The sequence below is a fragment of the Bombus pyrosoma genome, linkage group LG9 (genome assembly GCF_014825855.1).
Source record: "Bombus pyrosoma isolate SC7728 linkage group LG9, ASM1482585v1, whole genome shotgun sequence".
Classification (NCBI taxonomy): Eukaryota; Metazoa; Arthropoda; class Insecta; order Hymenoptera; family Apidae; genus Bombus; species Bombus pyrosoma.
The window spans coordinates 10,073,672-10,097,243 of NC_057778.1; the positions used below are offsets into that span (position 1 = coordinate 10,073,672).

The 23,572-nt window shown below is 39.7% G+C and overlaps 1 protein-coding gene across 15 annotated transcripts in view; it reads right to left on the reverse strand.

Moving 5' to 3' along the window:
• LOC122571183 (protein sprint) overlaps window positions 1–23,572 on the reverse strand; it is a 209,019-nt gene that overhangs the window by 58,790 nt on the left and 126,657 nt on the right. Inside the window, exon 1 of one of the 15 annotated variants that reach the window (XM_043734596.1) lies at window positions 9,303–9,663. The exons of 11 other annotated variants lie outside the window; for them this stretch is intronic. Coding sequence is in view for 1 of the 4 variants with exons in the window: in XM_043734604.1 (XP_043590539.1) it covers window positions 4,496–4,527 (32 nt within the window). In the remaining 3 variants the exon portion in view is untranslated. Of the gene's footprint in view, window positions 1–4,495; window positions 5,145–9,185; window positions 9,664–23,572 lie in introns of those variants that run through there. 3 more of the 15 variants (XM_043734597.1, XM_043734600.1, XM_043734604.1) reach the window with 3 other exon arrangements.

Sequence of the window (23,572 nt, forward strand, 5' to 3'; positions counted from 1 at the left end):
TTTGAGACACGCAGTGTTATTACGATACCGATCGGAAAAAAATTGCCAGCAAGAAGAGGAGAGAAAGGGGAAAGGGAGAATGAGGTGCACACACGCGATTTGAGAAACGCCCTCGATATTGGACCAACGAAAAATGGCCAGATGTGATGAGAAAGCAAGAGAGGAAAATGCCAACTGCTGGAGGTCATCGATCGTCGTAGTATTCGCCTGGAAATTTCTCATTCGTTATCAGACTTTTTTCTACAATCCTTTTACACTTTATTCGTTGTTAGAAGGGCCACGAAGAAGATACGACAGCACGCGAGAATTATATTTCCTAATAAACGGTCTCCACGAGGGATCACGTTCGTGGGTATTCGATGATTCTTCCGACGGAGGAAAAAAAAAGGGACGAGGGTCTGTCATAATGACGTGCAGTTTGAACAGTGACGCCATGCTGAATGTACTGCTCGAAATAAGTGGAGGACCTCGTCCCTCGACCAGTGAATTGAATTAGCGACGAAGAAGATTGAACAACTTCCGTCGGTTTTTATTCAAACGAGGTACCGTTTCAAGGATTCCTTAAAATCTGTCATTTTTTATTCCTAATTCCACGTTCTGCTAGCCTCGTTAATTAATTTTTCTCATGTCATCGTGATATTCGAGTCGTGTAGCTTCCTTAAATTATTTGTTATTTCTCGGCCTGTTATTTTTCCATTCTTTGCTCTGTCTTCGTCATCGCCAGAGAAGATTCTGTCTCAAGGATTCCCTGAAATTCTTAACTTTTGCGTATAGTTTCATCTATCCTGTATCGAGATATTCAGCTCTTTGGCTTGAGACGAATAGACGTTGATAATTAAAAATTAGTCATCGCATGGGACGCGATCGCGCGATAAATAAATGTGGCCAGATCAGGGGAATTGCTTTAGCCTTTTAACAGGTGCGGTTTCGGTGGATTCGGTAACAACGTGTCAGGTCCATGGTTTAATTGCGATCGATCGCGTGAATTGCTGTACTGGCCACGCATGTCCTGGCATTAATATTAAATACGACAGTCGGCAGATCGCGGAAATGAACGTGAAACTGCGGATTTAGGGGTGGAAAGTCCGTGTGCATGTAAACTGTCGACAAACACTGAACAGGAACACAAAGGGTATTTTGCAGCCGAATTCCGTGGTGGTTCGTTTCACAGCTAATTCTCGCTCGAAGGCCGCTATTGCGAGGCTGATTTGCATAGCATAGTTTGCTGGCTATTTCGAGGATTTGCTTGCAATATATCGAAACATATATCGCAAGATACTAATATGTTAAAGAGAACCGCACAGTATTTCCTCGATTCTTTCGTATAAATTTGGTAGAATAATATTGCAAGCAAATAATAGAAATTTTATAAACGATTTATGAGGTAATACAAATTCTAAAAAAAAATCAGTGAAGGTATTCTTTAACAAAATATCGAGACTAAAAATGATTATACTTTAAGGCTGTTAAAGAATCTGAGAATCGATACTAATCACCGATAAAGAGTAGAACGCGTCCGAAATATAATAAAAATAATAAATAAAAAATATATATTGCACCATTATAAGTAGAAACTCTATAGATAACATCGAACGTATTATTAATCGATAAAGTGAAACTAAAGAAAATTGCAATTGTAATTATCGCTGCAAGGCTTAGTAACGATTTTATCTAATAGTTCCCTATCAAATTAATCAGACGCGTAATCTCCGTGATACTTCATTGAACCAATTCCAAGTGAACACGAAGAATTTTAAGATACATCCGCATTGAAACATCAACATGAATATCGCTAACGAGAGTAACGAAACAAAAAGAAGAGAATAAGAGAAGCGAATAAAGAGGAGAGTAACTCGTTCCACTAACGAGTCATCAATAAAGTAGACGCGTTTCGTATCAGCAACGAAGACAAATCGTTTCGTATCTCACGACGTTCATTCAACCTACGAAATCTCGAGATTCACTCGAAGGATCGACGTCATTTCGTTGGTTTCGAAATAAAACGACGATTGAGAAATCGTCTGCGCTTGAATTGCGATCGCGTGAATAGTCGAGCGTGATCCAAATTCGAACATCTAGACGGGCTGCAGACGAAACTGCATGAAAAGTGACTGACCGTACACTACCGTGCTTCTGATTTACAGGCGGATTTATTTTGAGAAAATCTCGATCGTGTTTGATATCCTGAATGGGAGTTTGCGTGGGATAGAAGTAGATCTGGGTTGCAGAATTATTTATAGAAATTTGCATAACTAGAGTGCTCGTGGTCAGCCTGCGATGAAATTTGTGAAATTTTGGGCGAAAAGCGCGGAATTTCTATACGGCCGAAGAAAATTGTAGGCAAGTTATATCTGAATTTTTCAAAAGATTTCGAGAGCCTGTAAGAAATTTGAAAAATTTCGAAGACATTCGTCAGATTCACTCGTCTCGTACGTACGTCGCAGGTAATTAAAATTGTTAAAAATGAAGCTGGTTTGGTGAGAGAAGAGTTTACGATTAGATTTATAGAAGCCTTTGAATTTTTAACTTGTAATACCTGGTACAAAGTTTCATCGTATCGTAAAATGATATTGATCTGTTATGTGCAATCACGATGAAAATAAAATTAATATATCAAATTGCCTGTAATCTCTTTGGAAAAATAAAGTCAGGTTCGTTCGTGTACAGTGACATATTAAAGAAGGAAAACTCGATTTGTCCGAAGAAAGTAATTCGAAGAATCTCCGATAAGCTGTCTCCTCTCCCCCGTTTCTTTCCTTTCTCTTTCACATCTCGATGAGACTCCGTGGAACAGAGTTTCCCGTCACGTTCTTGATCTGTCTTGATCGCAGAGCGATCTCCTTGGCCGAAAGTTAATTTGCAACCGCGTCTTTCTCCGTGGTGCTTTATCGTTCGGAGTCCCAATAAAAAGCGACGCGAAAATATAACGCGATTTGTATGAAAATTGGAAAATAGAAAAAGAAATATACATAGGAGAATATAAAATAAACAGCGGAAATTTAGAATCATTAATTATCATATTTCTCATTCGATAAATATTAATTTTTATACATTTTTCGTTCGCTTCGCTTATCGAAACAATCTTATTCAAATAACAAGCTTCGTCGAATTTTAGTTTTTCCTTGAAAAACGCTGTTCGATCGGCCAGAGAAATGTTTTTCTTCCTTAAGAGGAATTAAAGGTGTTAAAGCTGGATTTAATTAAAAGCTACGAAAGTATAGTGGCTTGAAATGTAGTCGTAATTGATTTTGTTAAAAGAATTTAAACAAACCGACAATTTTTAGATATCCACAAAAATGAACTTTGCAAGTAGGTTACTTGTTAGTATAGGAATGCCATAATCCACCAAGTCGAACAACGCGATATTATTAAGAAATCATTGAAATTTTATTTTTAAACACAGTTTCGTCGAGAAACGGTTCTTGTCTCGTTGAATAACTGCGCTTTTGTTTAATCTCGATGTTCCCAGCGTAATTTCCATGATCGTTTCATTCGATTCGATCGAACATTTTTGCGGTGAAATCTTTTTCAATTGTATTTTTCCATTCTTTATCGGGTGGAACGTGACAAATCAGTGGAAACGACCGTGCGACTAGTGTGACTATACGCTATACTACACACCTTTCGTTAGAACTGATTCATTCGTCGCGCCGCGTCGATTCGATGGAAAGCCAAAGCCACGCGAAACTCGCCTAAGGCTACTTTTAAGTTTGTCGACGCAGACTGCGTGGAACCAAAATTTCGAAGGAAAAGTACGGGCAACATTTTTGCTAATGTTGCGACTCGCCGCAGAAATATGCAAAAGTCATAACACGAATATTGGAAGAGGAAAGAAGATTCAAAAATTTGATCTCGCATAACTTATTTCTTTTATTTTAGGATAATTTTGTTTTATCACTCTTTTTATTTCGCAATTGACAAATATTGTACATACGAAAATTTGCACGTAACAGAGCGGAATTTTGTTATAAAATCTGATTCGGATGGTAATCTGGTTTGATAACGCAAAACTATTCGCATGAACAGACGGATCTACAATGACTTCGTTCTTTCTGATGACTATACGTAGGTGTAAAAGTAATGTAACATTATTACATACTTAGGTGGTAGGGAAAATAAATTTCTATTTAGGTTTCATTTTTTTGTTTAATTATAATTATAAAAATTTGAAGCTGCATAAACATCTGCAGTTTAATTATTAATTTTAGAAATTGGCGATAATGTTAATGTATCATTGAGATACTATTTTTAAGTAAAACAAAACTAAACGATTCAGACCTTAAAGATATGATAGTTCAATTCATTGAACTTGTACATCGATTAATGGATTTTCCAGAAATTCGACTGCGCGTATCGCGCGCTATCACACGACGCGACGTTTTAAAGGATTCGGAACGCTAAAGGCAAACGTTCCTCGGTTGATATTTCGCAGAAATTTTATGAACGTCGTTTCACGATTTCACGAATTTTTGATAAACTTTTTATCGGCACTCACCTTCTCAGTCTATTCAACAGTTTTTTTAGCATAATTCATCACAACCTCGAGGATCTAGTAATACGAGCAGCGATTCAATCGTCGGCGAGAAATTCGCCAGAAAGAACTTTGTCCATCTTCGATTGAAAATTCGGCTATAACGTTATGTAAAGTAATGTAACATGTAATTTCGCACTAATTATTCACAAATTATTGTCTTTGCAGCAAGATAACTCCTTTATTTAAACAAACATGTTTTCCTCTATTTTATTTAAAACTAATGCTCCTCGATAATCGATAAACCGATAACTCTATGTATAAAAAAAGGCACACTCAGAGAGGAATACTAAACAGAAAAGGATTTTGCCTACTTCTGTTATTATCTTGCACGGGATGAAACAACGGCGTACACATTTGCACCAGAACAAAACAATTTCCATCTCATCCTTTCCACGAATCCCGCAAACCACGATTCCTTCGAACATAACATCAATTATACCTTCACAGAAGAGATTACTGCACAAATTACGTTCGTTCAGCGACACGTCCCGCGACAAACTGAATCACGCTCGAGCGAATCACTATCGCGAGAATAGTCGCAAACAAAGTGTTTATCGCGCGAAAAACCGGGAATAATCGCGTTTATTGAGCACCAAGAACGTCCAATCAACCAGTCACGAGCATTGATCCCGGAGGCTGGCATGGAACTGCGGCCGCACCACCCACGACGACGTCCAACAGCCTCGACTCGTCGTTATCGAAACTGATAAGTGACACGAGCGACGTCATCCAACGAAACGTTGGTCCTTAATTTATATATGTACATATATTTATATAAAAATCAATGTCCTGATTGACTCATCGATGCATAACTTTTGAAAATATAAAATTCGCAAAGTATATTCCTGTCATGACGTAAGCACTCGTTAAGAGATGTTAAGGGATGTTTTGAAATTCATTCGCTAAGAGGACGAGAAGGGACAAAATGTCTTTCACGGTTTCTTCCATATCTCGAAATGTGTTTGAAAAATCTGTACAAATGTTTTCAAAATTTCATCCCTAAAGGGGTAAAGGAAGAAGGAGGCATAAGAGAGGAAAAAAGGCGAAGCTAAGAAACTAGGAAATGTCAAGTAAAACGAAAAAGAACAGACTTTAAAAAGTAGAGGAAGAGGAAAATGATCCACTAGGAAGAGCAAAAAAGATCTTTCTAAAATTTCTGAAACATGTAAATTTTCAGCAGTCGTTGCCAAATTTAAAGCGTGCAAACTAACTTCATACGATGTTGCGTGTCATCGCTTGATACGTAGATGCAGCAACAAGGATAATGTTTATTCTCGATGTTTTGCGTAGTTACACAATTCTCGCTAGAGAAGTTTCCATTTCTCTTAATAAGTACGAACGCGTCTAAATGCATTCTGTTAACAATTCTTTGTCCTTAGGACTCTTTTAAGAACAAATCGAAAATCCAACAACAAATAAAGGTGTTACTACGTCTAGGAAATTGGGAATTTTCCAGTCAACTTGATAGTTTCTTTTTACAGGACAAAGAGGTAATTTTTAAGGGTTGAAGAGGTATTTTCTGCAAGTTTCTATTGGGAAGTGGTTGCAGGATTATTCTGGGGTGAGATGCAGGAGAATGGAGCAGACAGAGATCCCTTATCGGTCGTGATATATAGCACAGAGATTGGGCGGGTGCTGGAGAAGATTTCTTTCGAAATCAATGGAGTTCCTAGCTGAATCGTGTGGATTGTAAAGTACCTCCTTCAGTGGCTTTTTTTTTATGCGCGATAGCATCATTGAGTTACACGTCATGAATATAAGATTTGTAGTGTGTGGTAGATTTATGAGTAATTGTTTTGTATCGTTCCCAAGTTGAGCAGTTTTGTTCTATTTCGGGTAATTTTATTGTCTAGAGAGACAATGCTGGAGGATACTCGAGGACGAGTCTTTTGTTTTCCTTTAAAAACAGTATTGCTCAGCTTATGGGTGATGATAAAGCAAAGCACATACTAGATCAAAGCGTTTCTTAATCTTCTGTTAATTTTATTACTCATAAATAATTATTATTATTTTGTTCAATGATATATTGTTATTTGTTCATACTGTTTGATCAATTCGTTGTCCTCTTATCGTAGGCAAAATATATGAACTTTTAATACTTTAAGTGCAATATTTGTAACAACCATATACAGAGTCTATGTGTTGACAGTCGTTTTATGGATGTTCAGAAGCAGGCGAAATTCAAAGTTTGAACACAGAGGAAGAATCTTCATCTAAAACAGAATAGATAGAGCGAATAGAAGGTACGACACATTACCTTTTACAGGTGGGAACAACTTATACAAGCAAAATTCTATTTAGATATATGAACTTGCACGAACAGATAAACTACAAGCAAAGACGTCTATTTAAACAAGGTAAGTAGCTCCAGTTTCTGTCTCTTCTAGCCTTAATCCAATGAATCTCCGGGTAAACCTAATCCTTCCCCTACGAAGATTACAAACGGAAGCGAAATCAACAGAAACCAACAGAAGATACATTCGATAGAGTCCAATTTCTGTCGCATTGGGCCCCACTTTAATCAACGTCCAGAGTCCAGAATCTCATTGGGCGAATGTCGAACATACGACCAGATATCCACGCATCGTTCGATCAAACAGCACGAGTTACCTTTGCACGGGCATCCTCCTCTCACGACGAGGCGTTCGATAAGACGACCATGGCACACGGTTAACAAGCAGTCCGTTATCAGCGACGGCTGCAACCGGCTGACGGTGTCACCAGCAGGAAGATTATCGTGCACAAAGCCTGACAACGGAATCAGATAACTCTGACTGACACGTTTCTCAACGAACGTATTGTAAGGTATTTTGCTCCGAGAGAATTCTATTATAATTCTGTATCGATATGTTAAAGCATTAGAAAACGGCCGTACCGTTAAACTTGCAAAAGGAATAAATAATTTTATAATACAGAGAATAATACAGCTAGTTTTCTAGTTTTCTAGTTTGCCAGAAGAAGTTTGTATTAATAAGCTCTAGTGTAAAGAATGGTTAAAGGAATGGGCGTATGTATATGTTTTTTTTTTTGTGATAAAGCTGTCATTGGAGCTGTATACAAAATAGAAAGATATCTTGGAAAAATAGTACGATATATTATATTTAGAAAACCCGAATCACTAAGAAATAGCGAATGCTATGAAAATAACTTGTATAAGAATAATTTACTTCTTTTCGTATTAGATCTGTCATTCTACACATTCGCGCGAGGAATAAAATATTCTCAAAAACGAAGGAAACAGTTCGATTAACAAATTTAAAATATCGCTGGAAAATATTTCGACATACATATTCTGTTTAACAAAAATTTGCGTCATTAAAATAATCAATACACTCTATACAAGATATTTATAAAAATCTTGCTGAAAATTACAGGAAGAGCAACGAATTCTCAAAGATCGTATTAATGTTCCCTATAAAATTATAGCAGTGAGAATAGGTATGCTTTTAACTGTTCAGACGATTAATTAAAACGTGATTTATATAAAACGTTCATGTTATCATTAGCCACAATTTCTCTAAAGTGGCAAGTATACAGAGAACATAAGAAAAGGAAGGATTTCACTGATTCACTCGACGCGATAAGCAACGATGTGACACGGAAACCACGCTACGTCGCATAGGCTTATCAATACACAACAAGAAATTCTGAACAGGGACACGGTGCTACGAAACGTCCTCGTATTATTACGCAGGAGCTTTGTTGACATAAATTGGTGATATAACGCGCAGCCTTTTCCTACAGCGTCGCTAAGATACGATTAATCTTTTTTATACAAAATACTTGTAAAAAGAACTCTCTAAATTCATAAAGAAAATAAACAATTCTGAGACGCGCGGTTTAATGTATCTTCGATGATATCCTTCAGCAAGATGCTTGTAAGAAATCTCATATACCTTGTAAAAAAAAGTTTGATACATCCTGTAAAACATTCCACATGAAATACTCGTAAAAAAAAAGCCTCGTGAAATTCGTAGAACGAATAAGAAAGTAAAGGTTTTTACGAGCTTTAATAAGATATAAGCTTTTAAAAGCATAGTTGATCGCGCCCTCCGTAACATTTCACAGAATATAGTTGTACAGAATCCTATGAAATATGTAAAAAGAATAAAAAATTCCTGAAGGTTCGATCCTTCCTCTACGATATTCTGTATTAAATATTTATCAAATTTGTGAAGACGATAAAAAGTTGTCAAAGATGGAGTTTGACATACTCTCTACAACACACCTACATTATCGGATATGTAAATAGATTAAAAAGATTATCGCGTCGTCTGATACACTTCAACAAGTTCGACATCCATATTTCACTCGTTAAAACCTGCCAGTAGACGTAAGCTGGCAGTAGTTCCATGGAACACTGCATCTCTTTTATCTCTAATTTTCTCTATCCAGATGTTCCACAGATTTACCATACGCAAGACAAATTATGGCAGACTGTGGACATTCCGCACACGCGATTCTCCGTTTTGTTACCGATAACACTTTTCCCTGTGGACATGGTTTGCATTCGCGAAAGACCTCCAAACAGAACATCCCAACGACCATGATACGAATGAGGAAAACAACGATCAAAAACACAATTCCTTCCGTGTTCCTACATAATCACGATAAGACGATGTTCACGTTGACACTTTTCAGTCATCCTTACCAAGAACTCTGCCTGAGTACCCGATCACTCTTATCGACGACTACGCGACGTTGTCGCGAGACCATTGCCTCCTCCCGAATCTTGAATCACGCGACTGTGAAGTCACCGACGACCAACCTCTTTTTTTTTTCTCAATTTTCCTCTACCTCTCCCGTCGATTCGGTTTTTCCTGCTCTGGAACTTGTCTTCGATCGATAACACCGGCGCGATAAGCTTTTCTCGACTTTCACTTCCTGTGTCCACCACGTGTCCCACCACAACAGATTCGATTTTAAAAATACACTATAGTACGAGGCACACTCGACAAACGCTTCTTTAGGTGGGAGAGGAGCAGTAGAGAAAGAAGAAGAAGAAGAAAAAAGGAAGGAAGGAGCACACGAGGGGACGCACAATCAACGGCGAAAGGCGCCGTGACGCCAGTCGGCGACGCACTGGCACCTGGCGTCACGACAAGACGCACAAACGCGTACAGAAACGCAACTGTCCGCTAGTAGACACGAGACCGGTCTACTACCTACTAGCCGGTTACGAGAGACGCGGTGGTGGGGTTAACGGTTAGGGGAGCTGCGCATGCGCATTAACGAACTCTGCTAGTTCATTCTAACCTTGCCATCGGCATCGATGCCTCCACCGGACCTGGTGGTAGGATGATGGCAACCGAAAAATCGAGACGCGACCGCCGGAGAAAGTAATCATCCGGCTGGTTTTTTTTTCGCCTTTTATGGGTCGTTATGGGCCAGTCTTTGGGTACGGAGAAAAAAGATTCGGGGAGGGTGGAAGGGTGGTAATGGTAGACTTTGTAAAGGAAGGAAGGTTTTGAAGAAGCGCAGGATAATTAGATAAATTGGAAATGATTGTTGGAACGATCGTTGTATTTTAGAGATAGAAGATTCTATTTTGTATATGGTTAGGGTTTAGAAGCTGTGTCGAGAACGGGTTCTTCGCTACAGCGAAGTGAAAGTAATTAAAAAAATTGAAAATAGGCGATGGACTTCAGAGATAAAAGATTCTGTTTTACATGCGAGAAGCTACAGAGAGATGGTAATGTCAGCCGTATAGCGACAACTATAGTTGATCAGATATTGGGGAGATTTAGAAATTTTGTTGGCAAAATTCATTTACGTCCATCAATTTTGTTAAAAGTATCAGGTTGCCCTCGCTCGATGACCAGCAACTGAAAAGTCTCTGCTTAAGGGATGAGCTGGTTAATACGTTGATGACAATTAACCGGTGGATAGTTCAATTCGCTCGGTTTAATCGTTGCACCGTTTAGAGGAAACGTGGTCGTCGTGTGAGGTTAGGAATAGGAAACCGGTCCATCCTCCGCAAGTACAACCACCGAGCGTGATCGGCTGTTACGATCCATCGTAGCCTTCGATCTGTCCGCTCGTGCCGAGGTGTGGCCCAAGAAAACCATTGGTGGCTGCGGTATCGGCTTATGTAACAGGTTTTACGTGGCCGTGGCGTCTGACGACCGCTGTAAAGCGCGAGCTTCGTGCCACGGATCCTTCCTTTTTCAATCACACCTGAATGCACGTGGTTAGCGTCGCGGTACATGCAGTTGCGGTTTCGCCAGAACGGATCTGGTAATGATAGATAATGGCCAGAGAAAGGACAACCATTGTCTACTGGCTTCTGTTCTACCGCGTCTTGCCGCGGAATGACGATGTTGCTGGATTATAGCGTATTTTCACCTTCCCTAGCAATTTTGGCGACTGCTGGAGACACCGAGGATTGTCCGAGATATTTCTGATGGTTGCGACAGTTCGAAGCTTTTAAGGAAAGATTCATAGGTAACAACGATATATTCAAGTAACATTTTTAATTTTTTTTTTATAGAGAAATTGCTGGTTATATGAAGCTAGATTTGTACTTTGACTATGTTTACGCTCCAAAAAGGTCTAGTCCTATGTATAAATAGTAATTAGTTAAAAAAAATTCATAAAAATTGCTTCATTTTATTGTTATTACACGAAAATCGCTGGTTAAATCGAAGATCACTGAAGGACACAAAACTTTCGGTAAAATTTTCAGAAAAATGTCACTCGCGAAGATCAAACGGAGATGTTTCTCGATGGTAATTTGTCATGCCGGAAGCATTAAAAAATCGCTGTGATACGTTATTTATTAGGTAGCAGTCGGTCGACACCGGCTGATTATCTCGTGGCACAGCCACCATTTCCTCTTTAATGGCACGTACAGTTTTCCATGATTTACGACACGAAGAACTTCCGTGGAAGGAAGCTGTTCCAGCATGGGAATCGCAATTGGACCGTGGTTCGAGGCAATCGTTGCCTCGCATATCGTCTGCAGAGGAAATCGGACGCTCCGCTATATAATACTCGTGAAACTGACGTGGACGACTGCGTTTCTAGCTGTGCTTCACTCGTTTCTGCTCTTGAACGTGTAAAGTGCAATTGAAAAAGAGCCATCGAGTGAAAGTGGAAATGATTTGAAGATGCATCGATCAGGAGGTACACGAGAGATTGGATACTCGATTAAATATATTTTCGCTTCATTCATTCGACTAATTTACTGCCCGTTTTCAATTTACTCCAGTCGATCGTTTAAATTGAAATTCCAGCATTATATAAATATTTGTTTTTCAAACATTTAATATTCTGTCTTCTCTAACGAACAGATTTTTATGAAATGTAAAGGTGGACAATTGCATGGAATATACATAACGTAGAAGTACAGTGGTCGTTACAATATTTAGTAGATAAAACAGTTTTCTATCTAGATTCCATGTTTTTATCAGAAAAATATGAACTTGCACCGTTAGACGTAATCCTGTTTTCTAACATTACGATGTGCTTCCATATCGGCTATCTTCTAAACTGCCTTTTGTTCACCACTATACTGTTACTTCGTACGATGATTATTTGTAAACGTAAACTGGTCATAATACGGACAATGCCTTAATACTTCTCCTCGGTAGTCATTTTCTATGTAGAAGCTGATCCTTCGCAGTTTAAGGAAGTGTAACAATCTGAAGTCGAATAATAAAGATTCTACTGTACGACTGATAAAGTGATCTCGTATATTTGACCAACGGTATAGATCCCCGCAATCCTTCTACAATGGAACGAATCTTCCCAAAGCAATACACCTAATCACAACCCGATACGATACGATATACCTTTCAAAGACACCCTCCCTCCAATCTCTGAAGAAGTCGACAATCCTCGTAAAGCTGAAGGAGGGACACAAGAGGTACGGTCGAAACATTGATTCCACGTGGATTCTTCAAGGACGGACTTACACAGATCACCGGGAAGCGATCCTCTGGAAAGGGGGGTGCAGTGGATTAAGCGAATGGCTGTAAAAGGGCCACGCAACGTTCGAAAAAACCGGGGGTGATAGTGGCGGAAGAGATTTGTGGCGGGTTGGTTTACCACCGTGAAAGAACCACCGCCACTTTTCGTCTCTTCTTATGGAAAAAGCGATCGCGACTTACGACGTATGCGTATACGTGTAAGAGAAAAAGAAGAAGAAAGAGAAGAGAAAGAGACTTGGTTAAGAGAAGAAATACGAGCTCACGACTGGCGAGAAGAAACTTCGATCGTTTCCACGGAGAAAAAGTTTATTGTTCGCGTATCGTGAGCTGAAGGATCATCCTCGGTCTACGATGGCGTATAGCGTTCCTGTGTTTGTTCTAGGGCGAAGCATTAAGCCCTGTGTGTGCTTCCAGTGGACGGCCAGGGTTAATGATTCTTGATGGAGGAAGAGGGCGGGGAAATTTGATGAGTGTAAAGAAGCTTTGAATTAAGGCGTTTAGTTCAGCTGTTTCGTCTACGATGGTGCGGAGCGATGATGATGATACCGGTGGTGTCTCGTTGGAACCTTGTGATAAAATTTAACGACGTAACGCGTCCGGTGATTGTATCGTTGTAATCTTTTATTGCTATTCATACATACTATATTGTAATAATTTCTAATCGGAGAAGAATTAAAGTTTGATAAAATTGAACATAGAAATCTCGATTTTCGATGAAGTTGCATAGGGACCTTTACAAGTGGATATTTTGTATATTATTTTAATATATCTACAAAATTTTGAATTCCGATTTCTAAGAAATTTGACCGCTGATACAAATATAGAAAATCTGTATGTTGGGTACTTAAAATATTTAGACGCGCAAACTCTGATCTATTAATCAAAAAATGCTTCCATATATCTTGCGGAAATTTCTAAAAATTTCAAGTATCGGAAACTAATTTCGTTCAAAGCCCATTTATTTCTATACGATTCACATCTTCGACCTCGTATAGGACGCTATAAAAAAGCGATTTTCTTTCGACAGAAACGCGGTTCAGGTATCGTTCGATCTACCCTCGTTCAACCCTTACGCGGTAAGAAAAACCGGATCGTAAAAGTGGTTGTCAAATACAAGATTCAGCTTGATTCCTCGAGAATCGTGTAACGATCAAACAAGCAACACTCGTAAAAATCCCGATGGAAAACGATCGGAGAGAGAAAATACATGTTTCGGGGTCTTCGTTCAGGGGTGGAACCTTGTACTTGGAAAATCATGGAAGTGGTCACGGGCTCAGGTGCACGGACCAGAATTTCTCGCTGGAACTTCCGAAAGTTTCTTCGGAAGTTGTCGGCTGCTTCATCGTACCTATATTTCATGAATTATGCCGAGTAACTCCGGCCAAAGATCGTATATTTCTTCTTTTGAAGATCCTCAAGTATTTGACGTTGTTGAACGAAGTTAAGCTAGGGAAGTTTGGCGAAAGAAGTTCGATTTTCTGGTAGGTATTCGAGTTCAGCCTGTTGAGGATTGAATTTTATATATTTTCAAATATCGTTGATGCAAATTCGATAGTATAAAACGAAACGTTCAATAAAATTTGGAATAAACGTAAAAAATACATTTTCAGACGAAGAAATTGCTTGAAAGAATCAGAGTTTTCAATGTAGTGTCTACTACTCCAACGAGTTCAATCGATTTCTACTTCCATAACGAGATTTCTTCACAGATTCGACAAAAATACTTGTAGCGAAATGTACCTACGGTTAATAATAAGAATAAAAATTCACAAAACTTGTAGCGAATACTAAATTCCTATGAAAATGAATTTCCACGATATAGTCTTTGTATTTGATTAAAAAATATCCAATTAAATAAAAAACACCCGAAAATATCCACGCAACTTTTGAGAGGCCATAAAAGAAACTGCTCGTTTCCCCATGGCGAGTTCCTTCGGTCACAACGTACCCCGGTTTTTCCGCTCTGAGAGGCGCGATTGTCCCCTCAGGGACGGTGTAAAAGGTTTCCGCGGGTTGAGAATTATAATCGCGAGCCGAGTAATCACCTTTGCATCCTGTTTCACCTCCCGCTTGCCAGGCGGTCGAATATGCAAAATACTTTGTCGGGGTCGTAGTTTTCTAAACAATTTGGGAAACTGGCGAGGCCAGACACTCTGGGTGCAATTGAAACGAGACGTTCCAGTAATGAATTATGTCCCTCTAAAGGGGGTGAGAAGGGGCTCCAGTACATGGAGAAAGGTTTGAATAGGCGGAAGGGGTGGAAGCGTGAATTGGGATTAATTCTTGGGGTTGGATAAATGAACAACGGCTTCGAGGATTGCCGCAGGTTAATGTTAATTGTCGAGCATAAAGTGCTTGCTGTTTGTCGTTTCATTCGCTACTCGATAATAGCCCTTTGCACGATCGTATCCTTTCTTTCGCTTTTGTTGCGTGCCCTTCTGGTTTTTCAGAAAATTAAGTGGAATTTTCTGTTTAAGCCACTATTCGTTTCTTGAAAATCCGACGAATAAAATTGTATCTAACGATTTATACAAACTGTCGGTACCTTTTAAAGGTAGTCAATTATTAGAATTGTTCTTGCGAATTTTTTGAGGTGGAAATAAAAAGAAATTGTAGTGCAGTTTGTATAGGTATTTTTCAATCCCAGTTGGCCTCGAATACAAAACATTTTTACGGCACAGACGAACAAACAATTCCTATTTCTCTGTATTCCATGGTGGATTAAATAAAACGAAATATGCGTTATGCGGCGGATAAAACGCACGGGATGAATATTTTTGCATACGTAACACGGAGAATTTACATTATCCTCGAATAAAATAGTTCAGCTGCGGAAACTCTCAGGAACGAGTTCTATTTTCTGGCTCTCGGTTTATTGAACCAAAAGTGTGATTCATAAGTGGCCTGGAAGGAAGACGAAAAATAAGAAAAACGAGGCGTCGAACCTTCCGCCTGCAAATAAACGAGAGACCATGGCGGCTGCACTCGAAAAGAAATCAACACGAAACAATTTGCACCTTGTAATCGTGGTAACGGTGTTGGTAATTAGCGTGCCTTCTTATGCACCGGAGGAAACGTTCCGTTGCAGTATGAAACGGTCATTTACAACCGCGTGTCTGCAATTCAATAATTTTCTCCGGATGGTTTAACACACTCTGTGCTTTTGTTTCAATCGTTTCGAAACGTTTCCTGATTTTATCTCGCTATCGAGACAGTTTCTGCACGTGGAACATCGGTCGGCGTAGTCGTTTTTCGGCAATTTTTCCTTCCTCCAGAAAATTACCCATGTAAAACGACAGACCTCGCTATTATCAACATCACATTCGTCGATAAGAAACATATTAAAATATAGCACGGAAGAACATATTAATAAAAATATTTCAACCATTCGAATAACATCGAGCGAAACTAATTTTCATTTTCTTGCTTCCAATCTGTCCTTCTCGCGGAAAATTATCCATGGCCCAATCGCAGTTGGTATCGAGCGAGAAATTCTCTACCAGACAATCGGTGCAATTTTCATCAGAATATTAAAACGACATAATTTTCAAGGAGCAACAGGATCCGAAGGATGATCGACGAGCATAGCACGCAATCGGAAGCCAATCACCCGAGCCACGGCCAGCTACTCCATGATAAATGCCAAGCTTCATCGTTCAACCCGGCGACAATTGGCCGCGGTGGACGACTTCGTCTAGTTTCCTCCGCTTATATCAGCGCGCCCGTATCCGTCGAACAATTTGTTGTCTGCCAGCCAGGCCATTTTCCATCGCTCCACCCTCTTATCCGTCATATCTGAAGCTTCGTCTCTGTCAAATTCCGTGCTCTCGAGCGACCGCAGACTTTCGTAGCACGGTGAAACAGAGGGAGTAGAATCCCGTTTCCCGGAAATCACGTCACGTACGCGCTGGTCCCAGCCTTTCGCGTCTCTTTTGATTGCTTTTTGAATCGGAATGCTGATGTTCCTTCGTGTACCGAAGATGGAACACGTTAGTTACTTCGCTTCTTCGTGGGGTTCATTTCTGGAATTATGGAGCGGTTTTGGTACTGTAGACGTATTTCACGAATAGCCGACGATTATTTATCAGCGTTAATCGATTGGTAGTTTTGAAGTTGCAAGAGTTTGTTTCAGCTTGTTGAGGTTTGAGAACAGGGGAGCCAGATTCTTGATAATCAAAATCAAGGAATCTTCAGGAAATGGAATCGATCAGTTTGACTTTCGAGTATGTAACTCTGACTATTCGCACAAAAGCCAATCCATCAAACCCGATCAAACCTGATCAAACCCGATCAAACCCGATTAAACACGATCAAACTCAACTCATACTAAAATCAGAAATCTTCAGAAATGCTATTAAATTAGCTTCCAAATGTGTATAGCCAAGCTGAAAAACTACGTATTGCTTTTTGTAATCCCAAATTTTCTACAACGTCCTCAAACTTTCTGAAACGTCTCAAACCAGAGTATAAAATTCTATCTCACGTACAAAAATCCTGGGTAACGACACAACTTCTGGTATCCATAGAACGCTTGTCCAACCGTATCAGAATAAGCATTTCGGACGGTCGTACACACTCGCAAACACCCTCGGAGCGTGGATGGTGCTTCTAGGGGCGGGTAGCGGCGCGCTGCGTTTCTGGAATAATTTAATTAGTAAGCGTACGAAGTGAAGTGCCAAGTCTTATCCCGTGGGCTTAATAGCTGGCTCTTCCCCGCTTCTGACTTCGCCTCCCGCGGGATGTACCTTTGCCCGGGAACTCGTCTGCGTTAGAAACACGCACCACGAATCCCCCGTAGGTCGAACGAGATCATGAAACCGGGACCTAGCATCTTGCTAGCCACCCGAGGACGTCGTTTAATGAATTAATTAAGCATTGTTTTATTTAACTACGAGATATGCTGACAGTTCGTCTTCCTCATTGGCAAATGGTCGTACATTTTACGACCGTTTCATTGGGGGCTCTGTTTTATGGCTCCTTCACGATATTCGTTCTTTCGGTGTTCTTTTATCTTCTTTTCTTGGGATTTGTTGGAGTCGTTAATTACTTCTTGTATCTGCAGATAATTACTGTGATTTGTTGTGAAGTACGCGTGATTGCAATAAACAACGATATGCAAATTATAACTTCTACATCGAACATTTTCGGCATTTTTTTTTAATTCTAACGATGCGATCGTGACAATCGTATCGTGCCGTATGCCGTACAAAATGCTTTGTATAACGTATACAGTGGCAACGAGAAGTACACACCGTTTTCTCCAACGAAGTATTCTTTTATTAGATTTTACATTCCATTTCCATCAAATTTCAATAATTACACGTAGCGCCGTTAATATTAAATTTTTGTAATCGTTTGAAAGTACGAGATTTATTACAGTTGGATCTAATTAACCATTATACCATAAAGTATGAACGCAGTGATGTACAAATACGTTTTATGGCCACTACGTGGTACGTTTAGAATAAGTTTTCTCAAGTATTAATGTATTTTGTAATCTTACACTGTAAAAGTATTACAATTCTGATCATTTTCTTGATGCTTTGTATGAATTGCCTCGCTCGGTATGAAACTAACGAACGCTCTAACAACATCTACGAGTAGAAGCATAATACGCTCTATCGTCGAACGACAACGTTCGTTGAGTAGAAAAGAGAAATCCGAGAGGTTTCACTTGGACGAAATCGCGCGTAGATTCTTTTGCAACGCCGTCAATTTGGTGGTCCCAGCGATTTTCTGGTTTCTGGCGGTACACCCTCGTCGTTTCCGGCGATTCTATACGGTGGGAGCAGGAAGAGAACTTTTATATCGCAGCAAATTGCTCGAGGCTAGTCGTTCTTCTTCCCCCGCTGTCCGATGGTTACTTTTTAATTAAAAGTTTCGCCTTTAAAGCCACGGCCAGACGAGACCCCAGTCGGCAAAGGGACAAATTGCATCGGGTTGTACCCGCGTGCGTACGCTCGTTGTCGCGCGACACCGAGCCGCGAGACAATCGAATGGAAAACAAGTCGAGCACGCATCGAACGACTGCACGTGAAAGCTTTCCTTTGTCACTGCTCGTCTGCGGCTGTATGCGAAACGTAATGGCGAAGTAAATGAATTTTTTTAAACGTCGCGTCGGGGATAGATTTTGTTTCTTCCTTTCTTCTCGTTTTAATACGAGTCGTCGACTAATATCACGCGATAATATTAATCTACACTTCGTAGAGATTATGAAACTGTTTAGATCGTCAATTATTCGTTATACTAATAAATCACAGTGTTAACATATAGATTTACAGAGGTAGATAATAATACACACCATAAGAACAGGTGCAAGTAATTGTATGCACAGTTGATAGAGTTTAGATTATGTCACGATTGTTGTTCTGTCTTGTTGAAGTGACTACTTCAAGAAAAACTCTACATCTTTGTTTATGTATATGCGTGACCTGGAGACTGCTATTATGCAGAAATATTCTAAATAAGGAGCGGTGCATATTATTGTACCCTTGAATATACATTATGTTTTGGGTCGCAAGGTCTATCAACAAAGGAACTAATAAACAGATTTCTATTTATGTTCCCTGTAGCCTCTAGCCCAAGCTATAAAGTTAACTTCTTTGGTGATGTTCTTTTGCTATAAAAATATGAACGTGCTCTCTATCATTCCATTGTCTAGTGACACCAAGAGAGTAAGAATCCGAATCAGCATAAACTTATACATTATACTTATACTTCTACCTTTAATTATTTCAATATACTTTTCTATTACAAATTCATCCACTCGTTCTTCAATCAGTCAACCTCGACCTCAACATGTCGTTCTGTTATTTTCTACGTATTTTGTTTATGTTTAAGCTCGTGTTTTATGCAAACTCTGTAAATGGAACCTGGATAGGCAAACGGAAATAAAATATATTTATATATAGAGATATGCAGCGATCTTTACCTTTAGCGCTAACTATATTCGAGATCACTATTCTGCATAGAATATAGAATATTAGTAAATTAAGATTACAAGAAGGTAATGTAACAATGCTACAGTGTTATAAGAGCAAGACAATTGTACAATAGCAGAATAGTACTAGCATGATAATAGTAAAGTAGTACTATCGTAGCAATAGTACTACGACAATAGTAAAGTGGTACTATAATAGTAATAGACCAACATTAAACCACTGAATTACAGTTAATATACCACATCATGGTAACCATTCCTCATGCTTCATCTTGCGTCCACTGCATGTGAACCGCTAGATACCTAAGTGTCACAGTACACCCACTATTCCATTACGCTCATTCATCGCATTCCACGGTCCCTTTATCTTTCTCCAACAATTCCAATTCAATCTCCTGTCTACGTAACAGTCTCACGAATAGAACTATCTAAAAACTGCAAACCCATTCTTTTTTCCTCCGCCTCTATATATCTACGCAGCCACAGTCTCCTTTAATTCTCTCGTGATCCTTGGTATCATCTTATCTTCTCCATTAAACACGTCAGACTACGCACACGTATACGTGTTATCTTTGTACGGAAAAGATCGAGTTAGCCACCATCTCAGCCCGCTAAACTCTTGCAACAAGAAGAGTACTAGAAGCAGCATTACAGGACCATTAAGAAAATTAGAAAAAAAATTAATTTTAAAGGATTACTCGTTTCCTTCTTCTGCAAACTAATTGCCACTGGGAAGTGGCGTCTCGGATATATTCTACGGGGTGTCTCGTGTAACTAGATGGACTATAGGTTTAAAGCGATAGAAAATAGTAGAATAGCGGAGCAATTAATTAAGAAATGTAATAACAAAAATTGGCGAGTTGCTACGTCTCGACCAGCTGAGATAAAAGAGATTCTACTGTAATAAAGTTAACAGGAAACTCGATATAAGTAATAACTGAGGATAAGAGAATTAATTTTTAATTTTCTATTAATAATCTATAGACGCTAGAGTCCGGATTTTATGCACACAAAGGGCCATTCTTTTCGCTTGCCCCTCGACGAGAACACGTTTTAGTTAAATGAAGGGAAGAGGAGATCGAAGGAAGTCTTGTTTGGGCCCACTACCAAAGGACGAGCAACAGCAAAAAAAGAACGGTCTGAACGATACTCTTCTGCGACTGGTCGACAAGAAGGGGCCCGTCTTCCTTTTACGACGTGGCTCCGCTCGACGACACGCGGCCATTAACATATTCTTCATCCTGCGACAGAAGCTCTCACGGAGCTTCTTGTCAACCGATTTCGAGAACGGAACGTCCGGGTTCTTTGTGCGTGTTCCGTGCACTGGTTCGGCGATCGGTGGCGACCATTTTTGGCGAACGATCGGTAGAAGAATGGGTAGAAGGTGTACCACGTGGGAGGACGTTGAATTTATTGGATCTCGATATTGCTAAACTTTCTCTACCGAATCGTAGAAACTCTCACGCAACGAACGTGTTAAACGGAAATTTTCGTACAGAGTGGAATTACAACTTGGTTAACTAGGAAATCAAACGGAATAAAAACAAGAAGAGAAGAAAACCGCGAAATAGACTTCTTTCAAAGAGGAACCTGCTCGAAATCAGTGGTAATCACCCACGCGAGGATCCAAAACGAGCTGTGCACACGTACACACACAGAGTAGCGCGATTTGAAAACAACGGGTGCACAGCATCCCGAAGCAACAGCCTGGTAATTGCGTTCACGAAACCGCGAACAGGCAAGAACATCGGCGAGAACGGTCGTTTGTCAGTGGCAAATAGAACGGTTGATCTCATCGAGGCCCTCTAACGAGGCCTCGTTATTGCAGTTCGCGTGCACTCGCGTCGATCTTTCGACCAAGCGTTTTCGATCGCCTAATTAAAACGAACTTTTCGTTTCGAGACTTAATCTCTACCACTGAGAACCAATAAAGGGCAAACGGAATCGTTCCTTCCCTTTCCATTCTCCTCTTCTCTTTTTTTCGTTAGTCTCTTTTCCTCTGACTCGCGAGGAACGCGATCGATGGCAAACGCCGGCGGATGTCCGACATCCGGGGACAATTTATATCGACGATAAATTCCCACCCTCTTTCATTAGTGGCCTTTGCACGCCAGATTTACAGCTATCTCTCGCGCTATGAACAGTGTTCCGTGTTTCGCGGTCGATCGTATTTTTTGCCAGCCATTTTAACTGTACCTGCAGGGGACGAAGGCGCGGGAGGTGACAGTTTCGGTTGATTCGAATTAGTTTCGTCGTTAGTGATAGAGGAATTAACGACGAGCGGTGGAAACGTTGCAATTCGAAGAATTTCTCTGATGTTTTGTTGTGGAGGATATACCTCGGCTCTTTTGTCATGATATTTTAGGAAAGGAAGGACATGCACGTGTCTAGTACATAGGAATTTCGACTTGATTAGAGTTAGTTTTCGATTAAAAACTAGTGGGAGCAATTGGAACGAGACGAGAGATACGACGACGCTTTGGAAACTGGACGTATCTACGGTTCGTAGAATAATATTGGAAATTTTACTAGTCAACTGTAATTGTAGAATAACAAAAACCAAGAAACTTGGGAAATTTCAGAAAAATGTCAACATAGGGAAACTGAAAAGTATATTGAAATTGACGAAGAACGTGCCATTTCATTTCACAGAGAAATCAGGAACTAGCTGTATAATCGATATAGACATCGTAAAAGCGAACCTCCAAAAAGAAGCGTGAAGAATGTGCACCGCGGCAATTTCAGCGACACTCCGGGTGTAGCCCGTTCGACTTTCCATGCCGAAACTTCTCTCCATTTTCGGCGCGTGCGACTCGATTTATCACCGTTGAGTTAAATTTCGATCGACCTCTATAACCGTGAACTTGCGATCGCGCCAAGACTCGACGCCATTCAATTTAAATCCTCGTCCGATCAACTCCAACCTCGATGCTCCTCTATAAACGGAGGGATACACGTCTACGTATATATCGTCGATATCGTCAGACAACATCTGTGACAGCCAGAACGAGCTTCAAGCTCGATCTGTTATCGCCTTGGTAGGCTATGATCCGCCCTCTTACGTGAAAGTTGTAAAAGAGACGAAGAAAACAGATTGCGATGGCGCGCGTGCATGTTTATTGAAATATAAAGGATTTATGTCTCTCTTTCTCTCTTTTTCCTTCTCCTCGTAATAAGTTTGCGTGACGACGGAGTTTCAGGTTTTGAATTTAGAGAAGTTTGCTACGAAGAGCTGAGAAGGGTGAGAGCTGAAGATTTTCACTGACGCGGGACAAAAATGGTGGCCTAACACGCGTAAATTAATTTTTCCAGGTTGTGAATAATTTTGGAAGCAGAAAATTTTTAGTTTCTCATTGAAGAATATTCAAAAATCGGCCAATATTACAACCTGTTTTCTATTGTAGTAGCTTCAAATAAATACGGTTATCTAGATGGAACTTTAAATAGAAAGCAGCTGAGAGTGGATCGAAAAATCTTTTAAAGAAGGAAGACGTATTTAAATGGGACTTTAATTGATTTTTAATATTTTTCAAAAGATCATTGATATTCTCTTGGAAACATAGAGCGCGTATTTAGAAGGGAATAAATCAACGATAAATAGAAATATGATGCTTGGATGTTTGGAGAAGAGTTGGGAAATACAGATGCAACTTCGATCGACGTTTCTCCCAATGACAGACGATATTCAAATGAGACATTCGATGCAAACTGAACAAGATCAAAAGGGAATTCAATCGAATGCTAAGATTTAACTCTTCTGGATCTCGTACTATGGAGATACATGAAACGTCTAGTTCGTGCCTCTTGAGATTCAAGATCTCTCATTGTATTGAAATGGCAGACAGATCCTTGACAGATTTATCACTTACTTCTGTGTCACTACGAGTATCGTTTCAATCACAGAATCGTGTTACTATTTTATCATCTGGTAGCTGGCTAATTAACAAAACAAACAATATTTGGTTCGCGATATGACTACAAGAAATTGCATAAACTTGAAATAATGGAATTAATTAGTCTTTTAAATTGATAAATTCTTTTAAAGCTTGATTTTAAGAACGATATTTTATATGTATCAACTTAATAACGTATTCGAGATTTCTCTTCTACACAAGAAATTTAATAACTTCGTCTTCGATTGAAGATTCAAATATGCAGCGGAAGATT